Below are 22240 nucleotides of genomic sequence, written 5' to 3'. Positions count from 1 at the left end.
GAACCCTCCCTTTGGTGTCTGGCCCTGCACCAAGCACACCAGGACCCCCAGGAGGATCCTACACCCTGGGTGCAGCTCACCCTGTTTCATCACCCCACCCATTGCAACCAAGGCACCATCACACCCCATCAAACAGCCACAGTGGGACCTGATGACCCCCTACACCAGATCCTCACCCCTATCCAGCAGCCAGGGTAGCCCACTCCAGCAGCCTGGACCTTGGTACCCAGCCCCATCAAGATGGCTGCACACTCGGCTCCTCGGGGACAGGCGGAGAGTGAAGCCATTTCTCTGCCACTGCCCCAAGGCCCCACTCTGGGTCCCCACCCAGGGGATGCGGGACCTGCCAGCAGCTCAGCAAGCACAAGAACAATTGGCCTGAAACCACCCCTGAGCAGCCCCCAGTGGGAGACCAGCCACAAGCACAAGTGTCACAAGAATCAGGAGGTGAAAATGCCATTTATTGGGTGTCCAACTGCCAGTAGCAGAGCTCAAGTCCCCAGCAGCAGCAGTGGGGCTGGGGCTGGCAGTGCTGACCTCAGATCTATGGGGCACTGCTGGCACACAGCCCACACCACTACCCACTGCTGCTGCTCCTCAACCTCCCCCGGGTCCCCTGCTGGGGAAAGATGGACCAAGGTGGTAGTGGGGACACGGGCTGGGTGAGCAGCAAGCATAGAGGGAGAAGTGCATCAAGGGGCAAAGCCGTCCCAAAGCATGGTGGGCTGCTGGGCTCAGAGCAGCCCTGGACATTGGCCCATTTCCAGGAGGACCCATCACCATCTTTTCCTCTTGTGACCAGTGAGGGTCACGGCTGCAGGTGATGGGTCCCCCGAGAAGAGGATGGGTGACACTGAGTATCTTGTCCCCCCACAGCCACAGGTGCCAGTTCCAAGACCTCCCGATGTGGGGTGGAGTCAGGCAGCAGGGGGACAGCGGGGACACGGCTCCCCCCTCACATCTGATTTGCCTTCCAGGAGAGGTAGCAGTTCCAGATGATAGCAACACACTGGACAACAGCCAGCCTGGGGACAGAGGGGACAGGGTGCACAGGCACAGGCTTCCAGAGCCAGGGAGCTGGGGTAACTGCCATATCACTACCTGTGCTTCAGGGGCACGAAGTAGAAGTTTGCGACTTGCACCGGTGGCCAGATCTGGGCAGGGAAGAAGATGGTGGTGAGAGGCCTGGCTGGTTACCTTGTCCTGTGCCCACCCCTGCCCAGGCATTCAGGGCATCTGGTGAGCCCACAGCAGCCCCTGAGGTGGGGACAGGGGTGCAGAGGACCCTGGCCAGTCACCCCAGCACAGCACTGGGGCAGGGGGGGTATGACCTCAGTGGTCACTGCCACCAGCACTTACGCAGTAGTTGGTCAGCAGAGCGTCCATGTAGTCCTGGGAGAGAAGGGAGGCCATGAGTGCCTGGAGCCACCCCACTGCCACTGAGCCACCACGGGCACCAGCCCTGCCACACAGCCGGCCACAGCGGGAGAGGCTGGGGCAGCCGCCCTAGGAGCCCGACGTGCAGCCCGGTGGCTGTGCCGCAGCCCTGCCCCAAGGCCACAGAACAAGTCCCTTGTCCCGCCTGGCTGTGACTCAGCCCAAGCCCAGCCTGCTCCGGTGCTGGCCGGCAGCCCAGGACCGGGAGAGCCGGAGGGGGGTGATGGATGCTCTGCTGACGCTTCCTCTGCCTGGGGAGGGATGGATGCATCCCAAACCGGGGGTGAAGGTGCCTTCAGCAACCACTGCCTGGTTTCCAGCCCAGCCCTCTCCCAGGGCAGGGCACTGGCATGCAGGAGTCACCCACCACCCTGCCCAGGCTCTACACGGCAAGACCTGGCTGATATGCAGCCAGGGGGGTGGGAGCGCCTGGGGGGGCTGCCTGTGCTCAGGACTAGCCTATGTGTGCCCCTGGAGGCTCTGGAAACACTTTTCAGCCAGTGCTGCTCTCGAAGAGCCCCAAGAATGAAGCAGTAAATCAGCCCTAGGCAGGACAAGGGGCAGGGATGGTCCCTTCTGGCACCACTGGGAGGGTGTCCCCACACAGAGGTGTGGCACCGTGGACAGAGTCTGGCCCAGGGCAGCCGATGGTCCAGCTATGCTGGAGCCCTTCACACACAGCGCTGGCAGCCACTAGTGCCATCCCTGGGCAGTGACCACCCCGTGTGCCACCCCCTCCTCCCTGGTGACTCACTGGACACGCTGACTCAGTTCTTGTGCTGGTTTCCAGCAAGCGCCAATGGCAGCCACCTCCATCATGGCACAATAGAGCAGCCAGAAGAGGGGCTGGATGGCACCGGGCAGGACCCCAGCGAATCACGACACAGGCAGCAGCCCTGGCAGCAGCATCCAGAGAACTAAGCACCCCAGGAGCTGCCAAGGCAGCTGCTGACGGCCTCGTGCCACCCCAGGAGGCAGCATTTACCTGCTGGATCTTGGACCAGTTCTCCTCTGCCGACAGCCCATTCATGGCCCCCGTGATGGCAAGGAAGCAGCCGAGGAAACAGGGCGCAAAGGCCCCCTGCCAGAGAGGAGCCGTGGCTGTGCCCAGGAGTTGTGGTGCCAGGAGTGGCACAGGGTGAGGGGAGAGGCTGGGAGGCATGGGCCCTGAGTTCTTGATGCCCTGGGGTTACTGGGCCTCTGGCTTCTCAGCACAGAGCCACGGGGAAGGACAGGGCCATGACAGGGAGGGACAGGACCATCACGGGCACTCTGGAAGGTCCAAAGGTGGCCCCTCTGCAGCCCTGCCCACCCCAGCTCCGCACTGCACTGGGGCTGACCTAGGGCTCTTGGAGGGGGACAGAAACCTGCCCACAGAGACCTGGCTGCTCCCAACCCCATCCCACTGCACCACCCCCAAGGGACCCTCACCCCTAGGCACCAACCTGGTCCATGACCATCTTCTTCACGGCCACCACTTTGGTCGTCCCTGGGATGAAATGATCCAGGATCCTGTACCAGCTGCCCACAACAGGGCCCTGAAGGAGCCAGGGGTTGAGGGGCAGGTTCCTGCTCTCCCGGGCTGAGAGAGCTTCAGAGCTGGTTACATGGCCTTGTCCTGCCCCCCCTCCAGGGCTGTCACCAGCAGCAAGGACAGACCCGGGTGCTGGGGCTGCAGGGACAGCAGCTGCTGGCCCTGTCCCACCCTGCAGGGTCAGGGTGCTCCTCTATGAGAGGAGCTGGCTCTGCCTGCAGCTGCTGGAGGTGGCACTGGGATAGCCCAGCTCACACCTGGGCACCTTGGCCTCACCCCGCTGAAACTGTCTTTGATTCCAGTCCCACACACCAATCCTGCATCCCAGGCCCCCCTCCCAGCTCCCACCCCAGTCCCTGCGGTGTCGGGTACCACTCACCACGAAGCAGCAGCCGATGGCTGCCATCCGCAGGGTGCGGGTGCCCTGGTGGCCACGCAGCCCCCGCCGCTCCACCAGCTGCTGCGCGATCACGTCCCCCGCTGCCATCAGGGTCCCTGGGACCGGCACAGCCCACTCAGGGTCTGTGGCACCTCCGGGGCAGGGCGAGACCGCCAAGGGGTCTCCTCTGCCTGGGCCTTGGGCTCCGCAAACCCTTCCATGGGCACCCCCCCAAGCTCTGCCGGTGCCAGCCCCTCTCCCAAGCAGCCACTCCCTGCCCGTTTCCACTGCTGCCAGGCCCTGGCACATCTCCATGTCACCGTGTAGGGGTGAGGGACCTTCCGCTGTGCCCAGCCCCCACCAGCAGCCTTGGCAGCCGTGCTCCCTCCCACATCCTTGACCCCTTCCACACAACTGGGCTGGCCCAGCGCCCCCCAGCCCCTGCTTGTGCCCCCACTCCTCCCAGGCGGTTCCCAGCACGGCTCCAGCCCCGCTGCCGTTTGGCTCCATCCTGGAAGCCCTCAGCCCCCTCATTTCAGGGACCGGTGGCCTCAGTGTCCCCCCTCACGCTGCCAGCTCAGGCTGGGCTCCCATGAGCAGCTCTGTGCTGAGGACACTGGGCGTGGCAGAACCCCAGGTGCATCCCCAGCAGCCCCCAGCTCTGCTCCCTCTCTCCTGGAGCCATTGGTCCCCCCTACCAGCCCCAGCAGTGCCGCAGGGAGCAGGACTTGGCCAAAGCCCCACAGCCTCCAGCTGTGCCAGCCAACCCAGGTACCATCCCTGGCCATCAGATGTGTCCCCAGCCCAAGGTGGCAGCATGGCCCTGGGGAACCCAGCAATGGCCAGGGAGCCTGGAGGCAGACCAGGAGGCTGGGGAGTGGGTGGCCCTGGCCAAGGCTGGCTGTGCTGACCATGCTTGGTCTCCGCAGCCCCAGGAGCTGCCACGCTCCTGCCACCATGTTGCCAGCTACATCTCTCACCCAGAGGAGTGCAGCCCCCAGGGGCTCACTTGGTGCTGTGCCAAAGCACAGGGGCTGCAGGGGGACAGGCCTAGTGGTGCCCCCGTGCCCGGGAGCGTGGTCACATCCATCTCACTCTGCTGGCCCAGGCTGGCACCAGCCATTCACACTGGGGAGACACTGGCATGGCCACACCACATCATCTGTGCTAGGCTGGAGTGGGGGCAGCGAGCAGCACACAGCCCCCGGCTGGGTCAATTCCCGGAGCTGGGGGGTGCTGGGACCCCGCCGGCTGCTGCTGCCACAGCCACAGGACTTTGAAACAGGCCCAAGCCTAATGAGGCCAGACCGTCTGCAGCAGCACGGCAGGGCAGGGCCAGCCGGGTCACCGCCATGGGCACGTGCTGCTGCCTGCGGCGCCCCGGCCCTGCCGGGACCTGGCCCTGGAGGCAGGAGGCAAAGCCCTGCCTGGCCCCACAGCTCTGGGATGGATTTGGCACCAAGCAGGGCTGGACACAGCTGAGGGCCAGCAAACATCCCTGGCCTGGTCCCAGCTGACGGCTTCGCTCTGACAGCAGCGGGGGAAGAACGGCTGTACTGGGGAGGGCAGCAGCAGGGATGGCAGCACTGGCAGCTCTACGAGCAGGGAGAGGAGGCAGGGCTGGGCTGGGCTCTGCCCGGTTTCTCCACACTGACTGCAACACGGCCGGGCCAGCTCCAGCGTGAAGAAGCAACAGGCAGCGCTGGAGCCTGGAGCAGGGGCAGGGGCTGCACCCCAGCGTTGGGCAGGGGCTGCCTGGAGGCTGAGGGCAGGGCCTGGGCAGCTCTCCCAGCTCTGCCCTGGCCTCCCTCCAAGAGCCAAGGGCTGGCTGCGCAGCCCAGCAGGTGCCAAGTATGAACTCCATCAAATCCGATAAAAATAACGGGGGAACAGCAAGACGAGCTGGCAGGGCCCCAGCAGTCAGGCTGGCAGTGCCCCAGTGGCTGGGCTGGCAGGGGAACGGGCTAGGGTCCAGTAGCTGCAAGCTGAGCTGAGACCCTCAGGGCTCCCTGGAACAGCAGATCCCCCACAGCCCTCCTCCCAGCACAGCAGTGCCCCCAAGCCCCCTCTGTTGGGCATTTCCCATGTCCCCGACTGGTCACTGGGGAGTAGCACAGGGCTGTGAGCAGGGGGGAACATGCAGGGACCCCACTCCCAGCCAGCCCCCACTGCACACCCCCCCAGCTCTGGTCTGGGCAGGATGTGCTCTGGCACCCGACTTAAGCCGAGGCCTTTGCCGCCGAGTCCTGGCAGCCCCATAGGGAAGGCTCAGCCCTGTGCCGTGCAGGCTGGACACGCTGAGCCCACCAAAACCCCTGTGCCCCATCCCAGCACCCACACCACCCAAACAGCCTCTACCCAGGGCTCTGGGGGTAGTCCAGAACTGCGGGAGGCTCCTCTGGGACTGCACGTCCTTACAGCCCTGGCAACGGTCCGTGACGCAGATCTGCTGACCCAGAGCAGGCCAGGACCCCTCACCCCTCGGGACCCACGGTGAGCCCTTGCCCCCCATCGAGCCTGGGCAAGGGCAGCACCTCCCAGCCGTGGGGATGGACCCCCGAGGCCCCGGACCCACCCCCACAAGCTGTAGCCTTCCTGCCCAGCTTCACAGGGCAGGGGAGGCAGCAGCTGCCGCTGCAGGGCAAGGTTATCCGGGTGTGCCGCGGGCTGGGACGGGGCAGGACGGGCTGGGGACGGGATGGAGTACGGGGATGTGGGGGGGAGCAGGGGACAATGAGCACGGGATGGGGAAAAGAGGGGGAGAGCGAGGGGCAGGGAAAAGGCGGGGGGGGGGTGGGGAAGGAGGGACGGGGAAAAGCGGGAAGGGGGCTGTGCCCGGGGGGGGGGGGAGGAGCGGCGGGGGCCGGGGGTGGGGATTCCGGCCCTTACCGGCGGTGAGCGCCTGGGCCGCCCCGGGCCGCAGCCGCCGGCAGCCCCGCCACAGCCCCGCCATGGCGCGGGGCGGCGCGACGAGGCGTGCGCGGGCAGTGACGGGTTTATTGCGCGTCAGGGCCGGCCCAGCACGGTGGCGAGCAGCGCCATCCGCATGTACATCCCGTTCTCCGCCTGGCGGAAGTAGGCGGCGCGCGGGTCCGAGTCCACCTCCACGCTGCGGAAGTGGCGTCATCAGGCTCCGCCCCCCCGGGACCCCCTCCCCCCCGGGACCCCCGCTCCCGGTGACCCCTCCCGGGGACCCCTCCCCAGCCATCACCGCCTCCCGCACCTCCCGTCCCCTCCCGCACCCCCCGCGCACCCCGCAGCCCCCCCCGAGCCCCCCCCCCAGCACACCCCAGATTCCCCTCCCCCCACCCCCCCCGTGGGAATAAGACCCCCCCCCGCCCCCAGGACCTCCGCCCCAGGACCCTGCAGCCCCCCTGCCCCTGCATGTCCCCCCAGCGCCCCGCCCCGCCCCCCAGCTCCCCCGACCTCCCCCAGCCCCGCGTCCCCACCTGATCTCGTTGACACGGGGCAGGGGGTGCATCACCACCATCTTCTCCTTGGCCCGGGTCATGATGTGGGGGGTGAGGATGAACTGCCCGAAGCACTGGGGGGGGGGGAGGGGGCACAACGCTGAGCTGGGGGCAGGGCAGCCCCCCCCCCCCAGCAGGGGCCCAGGGTCTCTCCCACACCCCCCCCCCACTCACAGCCTCGTATTCCTCGGCCCGGTGGAAGCGTTCCTTCTGGATGCGGGTCATGTAGAGCACGTCGGTGTCTGGCAAAGCCTCCTCGATGCTCCCGAACTCCTCCTGGGGGGGAACGGAGAGGCCTCGGCTCTGTCAGCAGGGCTGGGGAGCAGGGGGGGCACAGAGCCCCAACCCCCCTCCCGCTGCTCCCCAGCTCAGCTCACCTGCTGGATGCCCTTGGAAGCCACGAAGGCGGTGATGTCGGGGGGCATGCGCAGGCCAGGGGGGGTGACGTAGCGCAGGTTGACACGGTACTGGGTGAGCAGCCGGGCCAGCGAGTGCACCGTGCGCCCGTGCTTCAGGTCGCCCACCATGGTGATCTGCGGGGAGGGACGTTAGCCTGGCCTGCAGCACAGACCCCCAGCCCCGTGGCAAGGGTGGCCACGGCCCCCCCCCGGCCCTCACCGTCATGCCGTTGACCGTGCCCAGCTCCTCACGGATGGTGAAGATGTCCAGCAGAGCCTGTGTGGGGTGCTCGCCCACCCCATCCCCAGCGTTGATCACCGGCTTGCGGCAGTGCTTGGCAGCCAGCTGGGAGAGGGTGGGGCTTAGAGCAGGCAGGACATGCCCCCCCTGTCCCCATGGCAGCAGGACCCAGCTCCTGATGGCACGGTTGGGCCCACCCTGCATCCCCAGCATGCAGGTTGCCATCCCTGCCCTTGGGGCAGGGCACTGTCCCTGCCATCACACGTGTCACCATCCCCACCATCAGGGCAGGTCACTTTCCCTCCAATCACACAGGTCACCAACACGTAGGTCACCATCATGGCATCACACAGGTCACCATTCCCCAGCTGAGCACATTACCCACCCTGTCATCATGCAGGTCACCATCCCCTGACATCAAGGTCACCTTCCCCCCCATCATGCAGGTCACCATCATGCCATTGGGGCAGGACCACAACACCTTCAAGGACAGGGTGCAGCACCCAGCCCCTCTCACCTCGACAGCCCCGGGCTGGGGGTGCCGCAGCACCAGCACATCAGCATAGCAGCACATGGTCTGCACAGAGTCGGCCAGTGACTCGCCCTTCTGCACCGAGGAGGTGGCCTCCGAGAAGGACAGGACAGAGCCACCCAGCCGGCTCATGGCTGCTGCAAAGGAGCTGCTGGTCCGGGTGCTCGCCTCGTAGAACATGGATGCCATCACCTTGCCCTGGGAGGGTCACACTGTGAGGCCCAGGGAACTTGCACCTGGCACAGGGTGCCTGGGGCCGTGGTGCCAGGCAACCCCCCCATGCCTGCCTCACCTTGAGGATGTCCAGGCTCCGCTCCTTCTGCACCAGCATGCGCAGGGTGTGCGCCACGTTGAATAGGTGGGACATCTGCAGGGAGAGGGGGCTCAGCCAGGGCACCGGCACTTGGCATGAGGACACAGGGACACCATGTTTCCCACACTCATCAGGGTGCTCCCAGCACTCATCCAGGTCCCCCCCCCCCAGCTCATCAGGGTGCCTGTAGCACCAGCACCTGCTCCTTGGAGAACTGCTGGACAGAGAGGACGTGCTGCCCAACGAGGGGGTGCAGCAGCGGGGAGGTCTGGAAGTGGGGGATGCCCTGGGGGGACGCCTGGCGTGGAAAGGGTCCTGGTGGGTAGATGTAGCCATCCTGGATCACAGCTGGATCTGTGGAAGCAACTGGGTCAGCCCAAGCAGGTGGTCCCATGGAACCCCTCTCCCCAGCCACCTGTGACACTCACCTGCCTCCACCATCTTCCTGCCAGCCTTGTCCCGGGTGTCCTCAGCTAGGTGGGAGAGGGGAGGGTGACATTAAGGGGTGCCAGCAGCTGCAGCACCCCGGGACCCACGCTCCCGGCGTGGCGCAGCCATCCCGGCACTTGGCAGCACCGGGCTAAAGCAGTGCAGGGTCTGACAGTGGGGCCACAGCCACTGGAGACAGCAGGGCCATGGCCACAGGAGACAGGGAGCCAAGCCCCAGCACACAGCTGTGTCCCTCTCCCTGCGCGCCCCGCAGAACCCGATCGGACACGTTCCCAAATCACACTGGCAGGCGAGGGGTCCCCGAGGTGCCGCACGGGAGGGGGCCGCAGGTGCGGCCGTGCCCCGTCCTGATGTGCCCGGCCCCATGGCTTGGGGGGGAAGAGTCCCATGCCGGGGTGCCCGCACGGCACCTGGGGGAGGGGATGCACTCATGGGCTGTGGTTAGTGCCATTAGTACGGCTGCGACTCATTGTCTGAGTGAGTCCCCGCTCCGACATTACCGGTGCCTCCTCGGGCGCCCGGGCGGTGCACGGCTCCCAGCCTCCGGAACGCTGAACGGGACACAAGGGCCGGCGTCAGCAGGGCTGCCGGGCCACGGCCGCAGACCCAGCCCCGGGGCGGCCCACTTGCCGCCCCACCCTGCCCCACCGTGCCACGCTGTGCCACAGCCTACCTGGCAGCCCGGGGTCGGAAGCGTGGTGGATGCGCGGGGGCAGGTGGAAGCGCCCGTCGCGGCGGGGGCTGGAGGCTCGGCTGCGCAGCGTCTCACTGGCCACCGTGTGCCGGGGCCGCTCGGGGGTCTGCAAGTGAGGGGCTGAGCTGGAGCCAAGGCTGGGGTGCAGCAGGGATCCCCCTCCCCTGCCCCTCCCAGCCCCACGAGCTCTGGTACCTTCGTGCTCTCCTTGGCCGGGGCTGCGTGCGGTGCCAGCACCACGCTTGATGGCCATTTCTTCACGTCCTGCCCGTAGCCAGGGGGCACCAGAACCTGCAGCCATGGTGGTGATGGGGGATGTTGGTGCTGGAGACACCAGGGGGCCTGGCAGGACGCTGGGGGGCCAGGCGTGACCCCCCTAGACACAGGGGGAGGATACCTGTGGCCTTACCTGCCCATCGATGTAGGCAACCTCCCCACGCAGGACCACCCTCCGCACTGTCCCCTTCACCTTCATGCCCTTGAAGGGGGTCCAGCGGGCCTTGGAGAAGGCTGTGCAGCTGGGGATGACCCACTCGTGCTCCAGGTCCACCTGCCAGGACAGTGGGTCAGTGGTGGGAGGGCCATGGCTGGGCCAGGGCCGGGGTGGGCACACAGAGACCCACCTCCACATAGGTCTCCTCCTGCGCTGGCAGCCCAAAGATCTTGCGGGGGTTCTCGTAGAGGCGCTGGATGATGTCCTCCACAGTCAGCCGCCCCTCGGAGACAGCTGTCAGCAGCAGCGGCAGCATGGTCTCCAGGCCAGGGTAGCCAGGGGGTGGCTCCTGCCCCTGCTTCTCCTCCAGCGTGTGGGGGGCTGCGGAGGGAGGTGGGTCACTGTGGGACTCACTGCCATCCCCCTGCCCCGCAGCCGCCGTCCCCCAGGGCTCACCGTGGTCCGTGGCGAAGCAGTCAATGGTGTCCATGTTCTCCCAGAGCGCTTCCACATCCTGGCGTGTGCCCAGCGCTGGCCGCACGGCCGCCTGGCCCTCCCCGAGGCGCCCCAGGTCGTCCCGGCACAGGAAGAGGTGGTGCGGTGCCACCTCACATGTCACTGCCACCCCCTTCTGCTTGGCTGCCTTGATAAGCAGGATCTGGGGGGACCACCGTGAGGGGACAGCCCCCGACGGCCCCACACCCCAGGGTCCCCCCAGCACTCACCTCCTCCCTGCGGGCCACGTGGCAGATGTGCACAGGGCGCTGGTACAGCTGGGCCACCATCAGGATGGCAGCCACTGTCTGCCGCTCAGCATGGGCCACCACGGGCAGGTGCTGCGGCCACTGCTCGAAGTGCTGGGGAAGAAATGGGGGGAGAACAGGGGGCTGGTGGGCACCAGGAGCCACGCGGGGCCCTACGCCCATCCCTGCCCCCACAGCGGCTCACCTCCATCCACAGAGAGACATCGTCCATTCGCAGGCTGGAGAAAGTGTCGTTCAAGTACAGCTTGAGCCCAGCAGCTGCCCCGGCCAGGCCGCCCAGTGTGCCAGCGTTCTCCGGGGAAGCCCCCAGGAAGAGGGCAAAGTCGCAGCGGGCTCCGGCCTCAGCCAGCTGTGGGGTGAGAGGCCGTGGGTGCTGGGCTCAACGTAGCCAGCAGCAGAGCAAACAGCGCAGCTGGCACCGCAGCACTCAAGGAAGGGAGGTGGGAGTCGTGCCCGGCCCCAGCAGCCCCTCACCTTCTGTGCCAGGGCAAAGGAGGCAGCGTCAGTGATGGCGGGGCTGGTGTTGGGCATGGCACACACCATGGTGACGCCTCCTGCCAGGGCAGCCGCCGTCCCTGACGCAAAGTCCTCCTTGTGGGTACCACCCGGCTCGCGGAGGTGGACATGGACGTCAATCAGGCCTGGGAAGCAGGGCAGCATCAGCACTGGCAGCCCCCGGCTGCGGGGGAATGTCTCCTCTCCCTGCAGCAACCACAAAGCCCCCAGCCCCCTGTCCTACCTACCTGGCAGGCGGATGAGTTTCTGGGACGTCATGCAGTCCACGTGCATCTTCAGTGGAGGGGCTGCCCCGATTTGGCCCAGTGCCTGTGGGGACAGCAGGATCCATGGGGACAGACCTCAGGAACAGGCCAGGATGAGGACCTCTACACATGCCACACCCCAAACCCCACAGCAATGCCCACCTACAGCACCTGCCCCACAGCACCTACAACAGGACAAGGGGAAACAGATTCCACCTGAAAGCAGGGAGATGAGATCTTAGGAAGAAAGTATTTGCTGTGAGGGTGGTGAGACACTGGTCCAGGTTGTCCAGAGCAGCCGGAAGAGTTGAAGGCCAGGTTGGATGGGGTTTGGAGCAACCTGGTCTAGTGGGAGGTGTCCTTGCCCATGGCAGGGGGTTGGGACTGGATAATCTTTAAGGTGCCTTCCAACCTAAACCAGTCTGGGATTCTCTGACTTTACTACTCCAGCTCCCCCTTCACTCCCTCACCTGCACCCAGGTCCCTTGGGCCCCCCTGTGCCCCAGCCCACCTCCACGAAGAGCTTGGTGCACTTGATGTCGATGATGAGTGGCACAGAGTAGTCAACGGCCAGGCGCCGGGTGCGGTAGCCCTTGGTGACAAAGGAGGAGAGCCGGCGTCCCCCCGAGTTGCGCATGGAGAGGTTGATGACCATCTCAAAGTGGTTCTCAGCCAGGTAGTCCAGGATGCTGCGCTGGGTCTCTCGGGCACCGGCCTCACTGCTGTCTGCCTCTTCAAAGTGCCAGTCTACGGCCATCACCTGCCAGCAGCAACACTGGTCAGAGCTCCCTGACCTCCTGAGGTCCCCCGTGGCCCAGCCAGCCCCCAGCCCTGACCTTGATGCCGTGCTCCGTGTAGAAGTCAGCGGTGCCAAGGCTGGCATACAGCTTGTAGCCGAGGCTCTCCAGGGTCCGCACCGTGGGCAGCAGCTCGCTCTTGTTCTGCAGCAACAACCCCGAGGTTGGTCAGAGGGCAGCGGGGCAGTCCCCAGCCCCCGCCCTTTCTCCACGCACCTTGTAGCTGCCGATGGTCAGCAGGATGTTCTTCTTGGGGATCTTGAAGCCAGTGCTGAGCATGGCCTTCAGGTAAGCCTCGCAGCGGTTCTCCCCAAAGCAGGCCACCTCGCCCGTGCTGGTCATCTCCACGCCCAGCACCACATCAGCACCCGCCAGGCGTGAGAAGGAGAACTGGGGGACCTGGGGACAGCAGGGGCTCAGGAGGGGTCAGGAGCTGCCCAGCCACTTGCCCCAGCCTGGACCCCATGGCCCCCACTAACCTTGACGCCGACAATGCCCGTGCCTGTCATCAGTCCCACCGGTTCCACGTCCTCACCCATGATCACCTGGCTGGCCAGAGCCACCAAGTCCACCCCCAGCGTCTTGGAGACGAAGGGAAAGGAGCGGGAGACGCGGACGTTGCACTCAATCACCTTCAGCTGGTCGTCCTGGGGAGAGGGGAAGCCATGAGGCACATCTTGGGATGCAGAACATCCTCCCTTCGGCGCAGCCCCCCCTGTCTAAGGTACCTTGGCGATGAGCTGCAGGTTGAAGGGCCCAGTGACCTGCAGCTCTTGCCCCACAGCATGGACGATGGCCTTGATGCGCTCCAGTGTCTTGGGGGTGATGTCCTGGGGGGGTGTCACCAGCGTGGCATCCCCTGAGTGCACCCCAGCATTTTCCACATGCTCCGAGATGGCAATGGCCACCACCACACCATCACAGGCCACTGCATCCACGTCAATCTCCTGCAAGCAAGGACATGGTCACAGCCTGAACCAGGACGCGGTGCTGGTGGGGAGTGGGGGGATGCCAGAGCTGTAGCAGCCTCCTGGATGGACCTTGGCCTCCTGAATGAACTTGGAGATGACAACAGGCTGCTCCTTGGACACGGCCACAGCGTTGCTCAGGAACTTCTCCAGGTCACTGTCTGAGTAGGCCACGTTCATGGCAGCACCACTCAGCACGTAGGAGGGCCGGACGACACAGGGGTACCCCACCTTGCAGCAGAAGCTCTTGGCTGACTGTGGGAGAGACGACACCCTCAGGGGATGCGCTGAGGGCTGATCCCCAGGGGCAGCCCCGTCACCCTCATCTGCACCCACCTCCATGTCAGAGAGCTCCTTCCAGAGGGGCTGGCTGATGCCGATGGAGTCGAGCAGGCGGGAGAACTTGAAGCGGTTCTCAGCCGAGTCGATGGCCTCTGGAGAGGTGCCCAGGACACGGCACTGCTGCCGGTGCAGGGCCATGGCGATGTTGTTGGGCAGCTGCCCACCCATGGACAGGATGACGCCCTCGGGGTTCTCCAGCTCATAGATGTCCATCACCACCTGCAGCAGCATGTGGGGCAGGGGGTGGCTGGCACAGGGGCACCAGCAGCCCTGGCCTGGCCCCGGCCCCACAGCAGGCAGGACCCCAGTCCCCTCACCTCAAAGGAGATCTCATCAAAGTAAAGGCGGTCGCACATGTCGTAGTCAGTGCTCACTGTCTCGGGGTTGTAGTTCACCATGATTGTCTTGAAGCCCATCTGCAGGGGAGCACGGGACACAGTGAGGCTGAGGGGCCCCCACTCCACCCCCGGAGCAGGGACCCCTGCCCCGCAGGTGCCAGCTGACCTTGCGGAGCTCCTGGATGCAGCCAACAGCACACCAGTCGAACTCGACGCTGCTGCCGATGCGGTAGACGCCAGAGCCGATGACCATGACGTGGGGCTCGCGGAACGCCAGGTCGTGCTCGGTGCCATTGTAGGTCAGGTACAGGTAGTTGGTTTGGGCTGGCCACTCTGCTGCCACCGTGTCAATCTGCTTCACCACTGGCAGGATCTTCAGGTCGTGCCGCATCTTCCGCACGGCCAGCTCGGTGCTGCAAGGGGCAGGGTGAGCCAGGGCCAGGGGCCAGGTCAGGGAGCAGGGCCGACCCTCCCCACCTCACCTGAGCACGGCCAGGGCCACCTGCTTGTCGGAGAAGCCGAGCTGCTTGGCCCGCGTCAGCATGGCAGGTGGCATGGTGCTCTGCTCCTCGCGGTACGACTCCAGCAGCGCCGCGTGGTCCGTGATGTTCTTCATCTTGTGCAGGAACCAGCGGTCGATCTTAGTCAGCTCGTAGAGCCGCTCGATGGAGTAGCCAGCCCGCAGCGCAGCCGCCAGCACGAAGATCCGCTTGTCCGTCGGTGTCTCCAGCTCCTGACAGGATTTGGGGTGAGCGGGGCCAGGTGAGTGGGCAGACAGCCACCTTTCTTCCCCAGTCCCATACCCTGCCCTGTGCCTTCCCAAGCCTGGCACTCACCACATCGGAGGCTGGCTTCACTGTGTGGTCAAAGCCCATGCAGTTCTCATCCACCATCCTCAGTGCCTTCTGGAAAGCCTCCTCGAAGTTCCTGCCAATGGCCATGACCTCCCCTGGGGACAGAGTGGTGAGCAGCTGGACCCTGTGCCTGCCACCACCCGCCTGCACCCCAGCCCCCTGCACTCACCCACACTCTTCATAGAACTGCCGATCTTGGTGCTGACACGCAGGAACTTGCTGAGGTCCCAGCGTGGGATCTTCACCACGCAGTAGTCCAGGCTGGGCTCAAAGTTGGCAGTGGTAGAGTTGGTGACCGAGTTTCTGGGGAGGGGATGGGGGTCAGTGCTCAGGGCTGTCCCACTGGAGCAGTGGCCCCATTCCACACCACCACGGTGCTGTTACCTGAGGAGGGGCAGGGGGATGCCCAGGGCCAGCTTGGCAGCCACATAGGCCAGAGGGTAGCCAGTGGCTTTGCTGGCCAGGGCGGAGCTGCGGGAGAGCCGGGCGTTCACCTCGATGATGTAGTACTGCAGGCAGCAGGGTCAGACCATCTGGCCCTGGGGACACCAGGGACAGCCCCAGAGGCCAGGAGGAAGCCCGGGAGACACCAGGAGGGCCCTGTGGGTCCATGCTCACCTGCTCTGACTCGGGGTTCAGGGCAAACTGGATGTTGCACTCGCCCACAATGCCGAGGTGCCGGACCACCTTGATGGCCGTGCGCCGCAGCATGAAGTACTCGGTGTCATTGAGGGTCTGGCTGGGGGCCACCACGATGGACTCACCCGTGTGGATCCCCAGCGGGTCCAGGTTCTCCATGTTGCACACCTGGCAGCGTAGGGATCACCATAGGGTTCCTGGCCACCCCACATGTTGTCCACCTATGGTCCTGGATGCTGCTGCCCTGGCTGGGACCCTCTTGGCTCCCACCATCCCCTCCCCAGTGCAGGAGACCAAGAGGGAGTCTCCTGCCCAGCCAGGCCTCAAGTGTGACCCCCAAGATGTCCCCTGCGTTGCAATCCCCTAGGGCATGGGGGAGTCTGGCTCAAGGGTTACAGCTCTGGTGGCACACAGCACCTGTGCTGGCACCATGGAAGAGACAGGGGAGCCCTCCCCAGGGACAGGGTCAAGCAGGAGCCCCCCAGCTCCCGCCTCTCCTGAGGTATCCCCCACCCCGTACCGTGACACAGTTGTCATAGGCATCTCGCACCACCTCGTACTCAATCTCCTTCCAGCCCTTCAGTGACTTGTCCACAAGGACCTGGGAGGTGTGGGTGAAGGCCTGGCTCACCAGGGCCACCAGCTCCTCCCGGCTGTTGGCAAAGCCAGAGCCCAAGCCCCCCAGGGCGTAGGCAGATCGCACCAGCACCGGGTACCCCAGACGCTCGGCTGCTGCCTGCGCCTGTGGGGAGACAGAGGCACAGTGGGAATGGGGAGTGGGCAACCCTGCCTGGGAGCTACCCCACGGTGCTACCCCATGGTGCTGCCCCACAGCCACCACATCCCACCCCAGACCTGCTCCAGGGAGGCAGCCGCCTCGCTGGGTGCCACGTGCTCCCCGATCTCCTCCATCTTCTCCACGAAGACTTTGCGATCCTCCGTCATCTCGATGGAGGTGACAGGGGTGCCCAGCACCCGCACACGGTACCGCTCCAGCACACCCGCCTTGGTGAGCTCCACACCGCAGTTGAGGGCTGTCTGCCCCCCGAAGGTCAGCAGCACCCCATCAGGGCGCTCGTTCCGGATCACCTGGAGGGCATGGACCCACAGGGGTGGGGCAGGGACCCATGGTGGCCCCACAGCACATGCCCTGCACCCTGTGCTGCCCAAGGATTCCGCAGCCCCCTGTGTATCAGCCCCAAGCCTCCCTCAAACACCTCTCACCCCCTGGCCCCGTCACATCCGTGCCCCCCAACCTGGGGTGCTCACCTGAGTGACATACTCAGGGGTGATGGGGAGGAAGTAGACCTTGTCAGCCAGCCCCTTAGAGGTCTGCACTGTGGCAATGTTGGGGTTGATCAGCACGGTCTGGATGTTCTCCTCCTTCAGTGCCTTGATGGCCTTAGAGGGGCAGAGAGGTCACAGTGGGCAGCCCCCCGTGAACCTCCCACCCCAGCCCGTGTCCCTGGTAGGTGCTCACCTGTGACCCCGAGTAGTCAAACTCTCCCGCCTGCCCAATGGAGAGGCCGCCGGAGCCCAGGATCAGCACCTTGCGGGGCCGGGATGCATCCTGGCCCCCCGCTGCCCCCTCCTTGGAGCTCAGCCAGTCGTGCAGGCGCTGCCGCACTGAGGGAGGCAGGGGACATGGGGGACACTGGGGATGGGGCCACACGCACTCCCTACACAGCCACAGCCCCACTGTCTTGCCTGTGGCCCCACTGCACAGACCTGTCCCCACAGCCCCAGTCCCATGGTCCTGTCCATGGACCACCCCACACAGCCCCTGCTCCTGTCCCAGCCTCACAGTCCCCATGGTCCTGCCCACGGCCCCCACACACAACCCCTGCTCCTGACCCGTAGTCCTGCCCATGGGATCCCTGGCAGCTCCCCCCACATTCCCCTGCCACCTCACACTCACCCGTCCGGGCGCTGCTGTCCCCACTCCGCAGGTCCCGTGCCACCTCCACGAAGACATCAAAGAGCCCCTCCAGGTCGGTGGGGCCAGCACAGTGCTCAGGGTGAAACTGAACACTGCGGAGGGGGTCAGACATGGCCTCACACCCCCCCAAACACCCTCCCAGCCCCCACCCCGCACCGACCTGAAGAAGGGCTTGTGCTCATGGACGAGCCCCTCGTTGGAGCCGTCGTTGGCGTTGGTGAAGAGCGGGGCCCAGCCGGGGGGCAGGCTGCCGGCCTCCACCGCGAAGCCGTGGTTCTGCGCCGTGATGAAGCAGCGCCGCGTGTCCTCGTGCAGGCACGGCTGGTTGTGACCACGGTTCCCGTACCTGGGGCGGCAGCACGGGCATCAGGCAGCCCCGGCCAGCTGAGACACACACCCCCACCCCCCACAGTGACCCCCTGGTGACCTCCAGCCCTGTGGACCCCTGCAGTGACACCCCTCAGGATCCCCATGGTGACCTCCCATCCCATGTGCTTCATCCCAGGCTCCCATGGTGACCCCCATCCCAGGACCCCACGGTAACACAACTCTCCAGACTCCCATGGTTAACCCCCCTGGACCTCCATGATAACCCCTACAGTGACACAGTGATACCCCCCCCAAACCCTGCAGTGACCCACTTCTGGATCCTCCCACAGGGAGGGTGACCTCTCCCTGGAGAGCCCCACCCCAGATCCCAACAGTGGTGCCCACCCCAGATCCCTGTGATGTCCTGGCAGTGCTACAGGCTTGGGGAGGAGTGGCTGGAGAGCTGCCCAGCAGAGAGGGACCTGGAGGTGTTAATTGACAGCTGGCTGAACATGAGCCAGCAGTGTGCCCAGGTGACCAAGAAGACCAACACAATCCTGGACCTTATCAGGAAAAGTGTGATCAGCAGGATCAGGCAGGTGATCCTGCCCCTCTACTCAGCCTTGGTGAGGTTGGAGTTCTGTGTGCAGTTTTGGGCACCACAGTATAAGAAGGACATCGAGTTGCTTGAGAGGGTGCAGAGAAGGGCAGCTAAGCTGATTAGGGGTCTTGAGAACTGGCCCTATGAGGAGAGGCTGAGCAAGCTGGGGCTGTTCAGCCTGGAGAAGACGAAGCAGAGGGGAGACCTCATTGCTCTCTACAGCTACCAGAGAGGAGGCTGTGGTGAGGTAAGTGTTGGCCTCTTCTCCCTAGTGACTAGTGATAGGACAAGAGGAAATGGGGTCAAGATGTGACAGGGGATGTTCAGATTGGATATTAGGAAAAATTTATTCACAGAAGGAGTGGTGAGGCATTGGAAAAGGCTGCCCAGAGAGGTGGTACGGGTAGAGGTGGTGTTTTGGGAGATGGTTTAGTGGTTAAGGGTTGTAGGGCAGATGGTAGGACTTGATGATCTTGAAGGTCTTTTCCAACCTTGATGATTCTGTGATTCTGTAACAACCCTCCCGCTCTGGACCCCTGAAGTGACCTTTAGCCCTGTGGACTCCCATGATGATCCCCAGCTCCAGACCTCTGCAGTGACCCCACCCTAGCCCTTCCCTGGAGACCCCTGTGGTACCCCTCCTGCCACCTCACTCACTTCATTTTGTACGTGCTGGCACCCAGGGCCAGTGCCAGCAGCTGGTGGCCCAGGCAGATGCCAAAGATGGGCTTGGGCTGGGGCATGTCCAGCACCCGCTGCAGCATGGCCACCGTCTCCCGGCAGAGCTGCGGGTCCCCAGGACCATTGCTGATGAACAGCCCATCAAAATCTGCGCCAAGACAGCAGCAGGGTCAGAGCAGGCCCCCCCAGACCCACCAGTCATGGCAGGGCACCCCAAGCCCACAGCCCCCTGATACCCCAGCAAGGCCACACTGGAGTGCCCTGACCCCACAGCCCCCATCACAGTGGCAGCAAGGTACCCCCCAAGTCCCATAGCTCCCCCCAGCTCCTTGGGCAGGGCCATCTTAGGGCACCCTGACGCCCCCCATCCAAATCACAGCACCCCAACCCCTGCCCCCCATTCCCACAGGGTCCCAACAAGGCTCCTTGAGCCCATGGTGCAGACCAGGACACTACTGCCCCGCTGCTCCACACTCTGTGTTCCCCCCTCAGCAGGGTCTGGGGTGGCCCCAGCTGCTGCCACCCACCTGCGGGATCCAGCGGGTGGTCCCAGGGCACCACGGTGACGGCCGCCCCCCCGCTCACACAGGCACCGCACCTGGTTGTACTTGAGGCCGCAGTCGATGGCCGTGATGCGCGGCGACCCACCAGCATGGAACACACGGGGCGTCTGCGGGAACGGGGAGCCCGGGTCCCCGGCTGGGACCGGTCCCCCACAGCAAGGACCTCCACAGCCCCAGCTGCCCCCCAGCCCAGTGCCAGCCCCCCTCAGGCACCCCCCGCAGCTCCCCAGCCCCCTCCGGCCACAAGCCCCCAGCCCAGAGCCAGCCTCCCCAGCCCCACCTTCAGCGACACCTCTTGCACCAGGTGCCGCTTGTTGGGGTCCTCAAAGGAGAGGCTTTGCTCAGGAGTCCCATCTGGCACCAGCTTCCCCAGCAGTGTTCCCTCCTCGCGGATCTTCTTTGTTAGGGCCCGAGTATCCACACCTGTGGACAGGCCATGAGACATGACCCCACGGCCCCGTCCCTGCCCCCCTGGGCAGGACCCTGCACCCTCCAGCATTGTCACCCCCAACTGCCACCTCCAGGTTGACCCCTTGGAGGGTGGTGCGTGCAAATCCCAAAGCAGGGACAAGTCCGGCACAGAACCCACTGGCCCCCTGGGCCCAGCCCCTCAGCTTCCCCACAGCCACCCGCACCTCCACGCTACCCCCACTCCAGCCTCGAAGTCTCCCCAGTCCCACCTTCCAGCCCAGGGATGTTCTGCTCCTTCAGCCACTGGTCAAGGGAGCGGGATGCACTCCAGTGGCTGGGGGTCTCCGAGCACTCGCCCACCACCAGTGCAGCCACGTGGATCTTGCTGGACTCGAACCACTGGGGGGAATGAGGGGTGAGCAGGGCTGGGCCAGGGGTCACCAGCCCGGGAGAAGCTTTGTGCACCCTTTGGGTTCCCGACCTGGCTGTCCCCCAGGGGCACAGGGGGACAGCTATAGCCCAGGGCTGGGGGAGCCGCAATGGGACAGGGACCTCATCCCTGGCCCACCACACAGGACCAGCTCCTACTGCCAGTCCACGCAGCATGGTTCAGCTGAGCCCACAACTCTGGGAGCCCCAGGATGGGCTGCCCAGGCCCCTGGTGCTACTGGACTACTGTCCCCCCAATCAAGGGGCCAGCACAGGCTTGCCACAGGACCCCTCAACCCGGCACAAGCACAGCATGGAAAGCACTGTTCCAGCCAGCCACAGCCTCACTGGGGAGCCCCAAACATGCCAGCGTGTCCTGACCCTTGGGACTGGGGCCCTGATTCCAGGAGCAGGGCCTGTGGGGCTGCAGCAGGGGGCTGGAGCAGGGCCTGGGGGCTGCTGACAGCAAGAGCAGGCCCAGGGAATCCTGGCCCCCTGATGCAAGACCTGGCTGTGCAGGACAGCACAGACCCCCAGGCCTGTGTGGGGAGAGCCCATACGGTGCTGCTGCAGTGGGGCCTGGACTCTGCCCTGGGGGCAGGGGCAGCCCTGGGACAGGTCCCGCCAAGGCCGAGGGGCCGGCAGGGGTCCAGAGCCTTCAGCAGACAGCGGGGGCTGCTCTGCCCTCCCCCCGCCTCGTCCTGAGGGCTGGGAACCCCACTCTGCAATGGAGCGGGGACGGACACAGGGTCCTGCTCCCCACCACCCCAATCCCAGGGCATGGGTGTCTCCCCTCCGGGCCCAGCCCCTCCCGGTGGGCTGGAGCACCCTGGGCCCCGCTGCTGGCCCTGGGCCCCGCGGCATCGAGGTCAGACTTCCGCGTGCCGCCGCGTCCTGCACGGTGCCCGTCGCTCCCCACCCTGACACCCGCAGCTGGGGTGGGTAGCGCCGTGTGCCGCGGTCCCACCGCTGCAGGGAGGTGCTGCCCGCCTCGCACCCTGCCCCACACCCCGCTGCCTGCCCCAAATCCTGCCCCATCGCCCCCATCCCCGCTGCCTGCTCCATGCCCCGCTGCCTGCCGCACACCAAGCTGTCCCCGTCCCCTCTGCCTGCCCTGTGCCCCCATCCCCACCCGCTCACCCGGCTGAGGCCGAAGGGGTCGGTCTCATCCCGGGGGACCCCGTAGTTGCCGACGAGTGGGTAGGTGAGCACCAGGATCTGCGCCTTGTAGGAGGGGTCGGTGAGGGCTTCGGGGTAGCCCACCATGCCGGTCTGGAAGACTGCGGACGCAAGGCGAAGAGCTGGGATGGAGCATCCCGGCCATCCCGTGTCCCGGCGGCGGAGGTACAACGCGGGCCGGCCGCAGCCCCCGCCCCACGGCGGGGTGCCCAGCAGAGGGGAGTCCCCACACCGGGCCGGGCCCCCTCCGATCCCCTTCCGGCGCCGCTCGCCGGGCTCAGGGCCGCCCCCCGACATCCGCCGCCGTCCCGGACCTGGTCCCGGTCCCGCCCAACTCACCGACTTCCCCGACCGCGGCGGCCCCGGCAGCCCCGAAGGGACGGCCGCGCAGCACCGACCCGTCCTGCAGCACCAGGCAGCCCATGGCGGCTCCACGTGCGCTCCGGCAACTCCGCGGCGGCGGCGATGGAGCGGGGCGCGTGCAGCGTAACGGCGGCAGCGGGAGGATCCGGGGTGGGGCCGGGCCGGGCCGGCCCCCGGGGTGGGCGGGGCGGCACGTGGCGGCCGGAGCGCAGCACCGGGCTCACCGGCCGCCGGGGGGAGCGGGCGGGAAGTTCCGCTGCCTGCCGAGACCCAAGGCAGGATCGGGGGGCAAGGGCGGAGGGAGGCAGGGAGAAGCCCCAGCAGAGCCGCACCGGAGCGCGGCCGCGACCGAGCGCGGAACAGCTCGGGAAAGGAAAAGAAGCGCACCACACATCGCTCGTTTCTGTTCTAAACTGTGATC

The 22240-nt window shown here is 65.9% G+C and overlaps 2 protein-coding genes across 4 annotated transcripts; both read right to left on the bottom strand.

Annotated features, from left to right (window-relative positions):
- Positions 1-440: 440 nt before the first annotated feature.
- Positions 441-6323, bottom strand: MPV17 (mitochondrial inner membrane protein MPV17). 3 transcript variants are annotated; one of them, XM_051614501.1, is made up of 7 exons: positions 6240-6323; positions 3351-3466; positions 2883-2975; positions 2423-2518; positions 1360-1392; positions 1102-1154; positions 441-1025 (listed from the first exon to the last, which is right to left on the bottom strand). In XM_051614501.1, exons 1-7 carry the CDS (start codon positions 6301-6303, stop codon positions 956-958), a joined length of 525 nt encoding a protein of 174 aa, XP_051470461.1. In that variant the 5' UTR covers positions 6304-6323; the 3' UTR covers positions 441-955. The 3 variants fall into 3 exon arrangements, with proteins under 3 accessions (XP_051470461.1, XP_051470458.1, XP_051470460.1); XM_051614498.1 differs by lacking the exon at positions 6240-6323 and having other exon boundaries at positions 3351-4820; XM_051614500.1 differs by lacking the exons at positions 1360-1392; positions 6240-6323 and having other exon boundaries at positions 3351-4820.
- Positions 6278-21933, bottom strand: CAD (carbamoyl-phosphate synthetase 2, aspartate transcarbamylase, and dihydroorotase). Its single transcript, XM_051614497.1, is given in 45 exon segments — positions 6278-6459; positions 6800-6894; positions 6995-7096; positions 7198-7353; positions 7439-7564; positions 7977-8189; positions 8284-8358; positions 8504-8658; positions 8733-8777; positions 9428-9554; positions 9644-9739; positions 9858-9998; positions 10072-10262; positions 10338-10539; positions 10607-10738; positions 10830-10994; positions 11120-11286; positions 11389-11470; positions 11918-12166; positions 12243-12347; positions 12420-12602; positions 12683-12850; positions 12932-13150; positions 13244-13426; positions 13508-13732; positions 13831-13929; positions 14018-14264; positions 14334-14584; positions 14688-14800; positions 14875-15008; positions 15090-15214; positions 15324-15512; positions 15865-16086; positions 16200-16433; positions 16614-16745; positions 16825-16970; positions 17263-17375; positions 17444-17629; positions 18851-19022; positions 19402-19450; positions 19452-19544; positions 19718-19860; positions 20118-20247; positions 21418-21557; positions 21796-21933. Coding segments are annotated over 45 exon segments (6708 nt in total). The 5' UTR covers positions 21881-21933; the 3' UTR covers positions 6278-6356.
- Between the last annotated feature and the right edge of the window lie 307 nt (positions 21934-22240).

Source organism: Apus apus, chromosome 3, assembly GCF_020740795.1.
Source record: "Apus apus isolate bApuApu2 chromosome 3, bApuApu2.pri.cur, whole genome shotgun sequence".
NCBI lineage: Eukaryota > Metazoa > Chordata > Aves > Apodiformes > Apodidae > Apus > Apus apus.
Note: the sequence above shows the minus strand (reverse complement) of the source record. Positions and strands in the feature narration are given on the sequence as shown.

What these genes read in the sequence shown, in the direction of transcription:
- MPV17 (XM_051614498.1), bottom strand. Translation starts at nt 3,884, where the DNA reads ATGAGGGGGCTGAGGGCTTCCAGGATGGAGCCAAACGGCAGCGGGGCT. An exon ending in AGAAGATGGTCATGGACCAG is followed by an intron (nt 2,519 to 2,882) that starts GTTGGTGCCTAG and finishes CCTCTCTGGCAG; the next exon opens with GGGGCCTTTGCGCCCTGTTT. An exon ending in ACTGGTCCAAGATCCAGCAG is followed by an intron (nt 1,393 to 2,422) that starts GTAAATGCTGCC and finishes CTTCTCTCCCAG; the next exon opens with GACTACATGGACGCTCTGCT.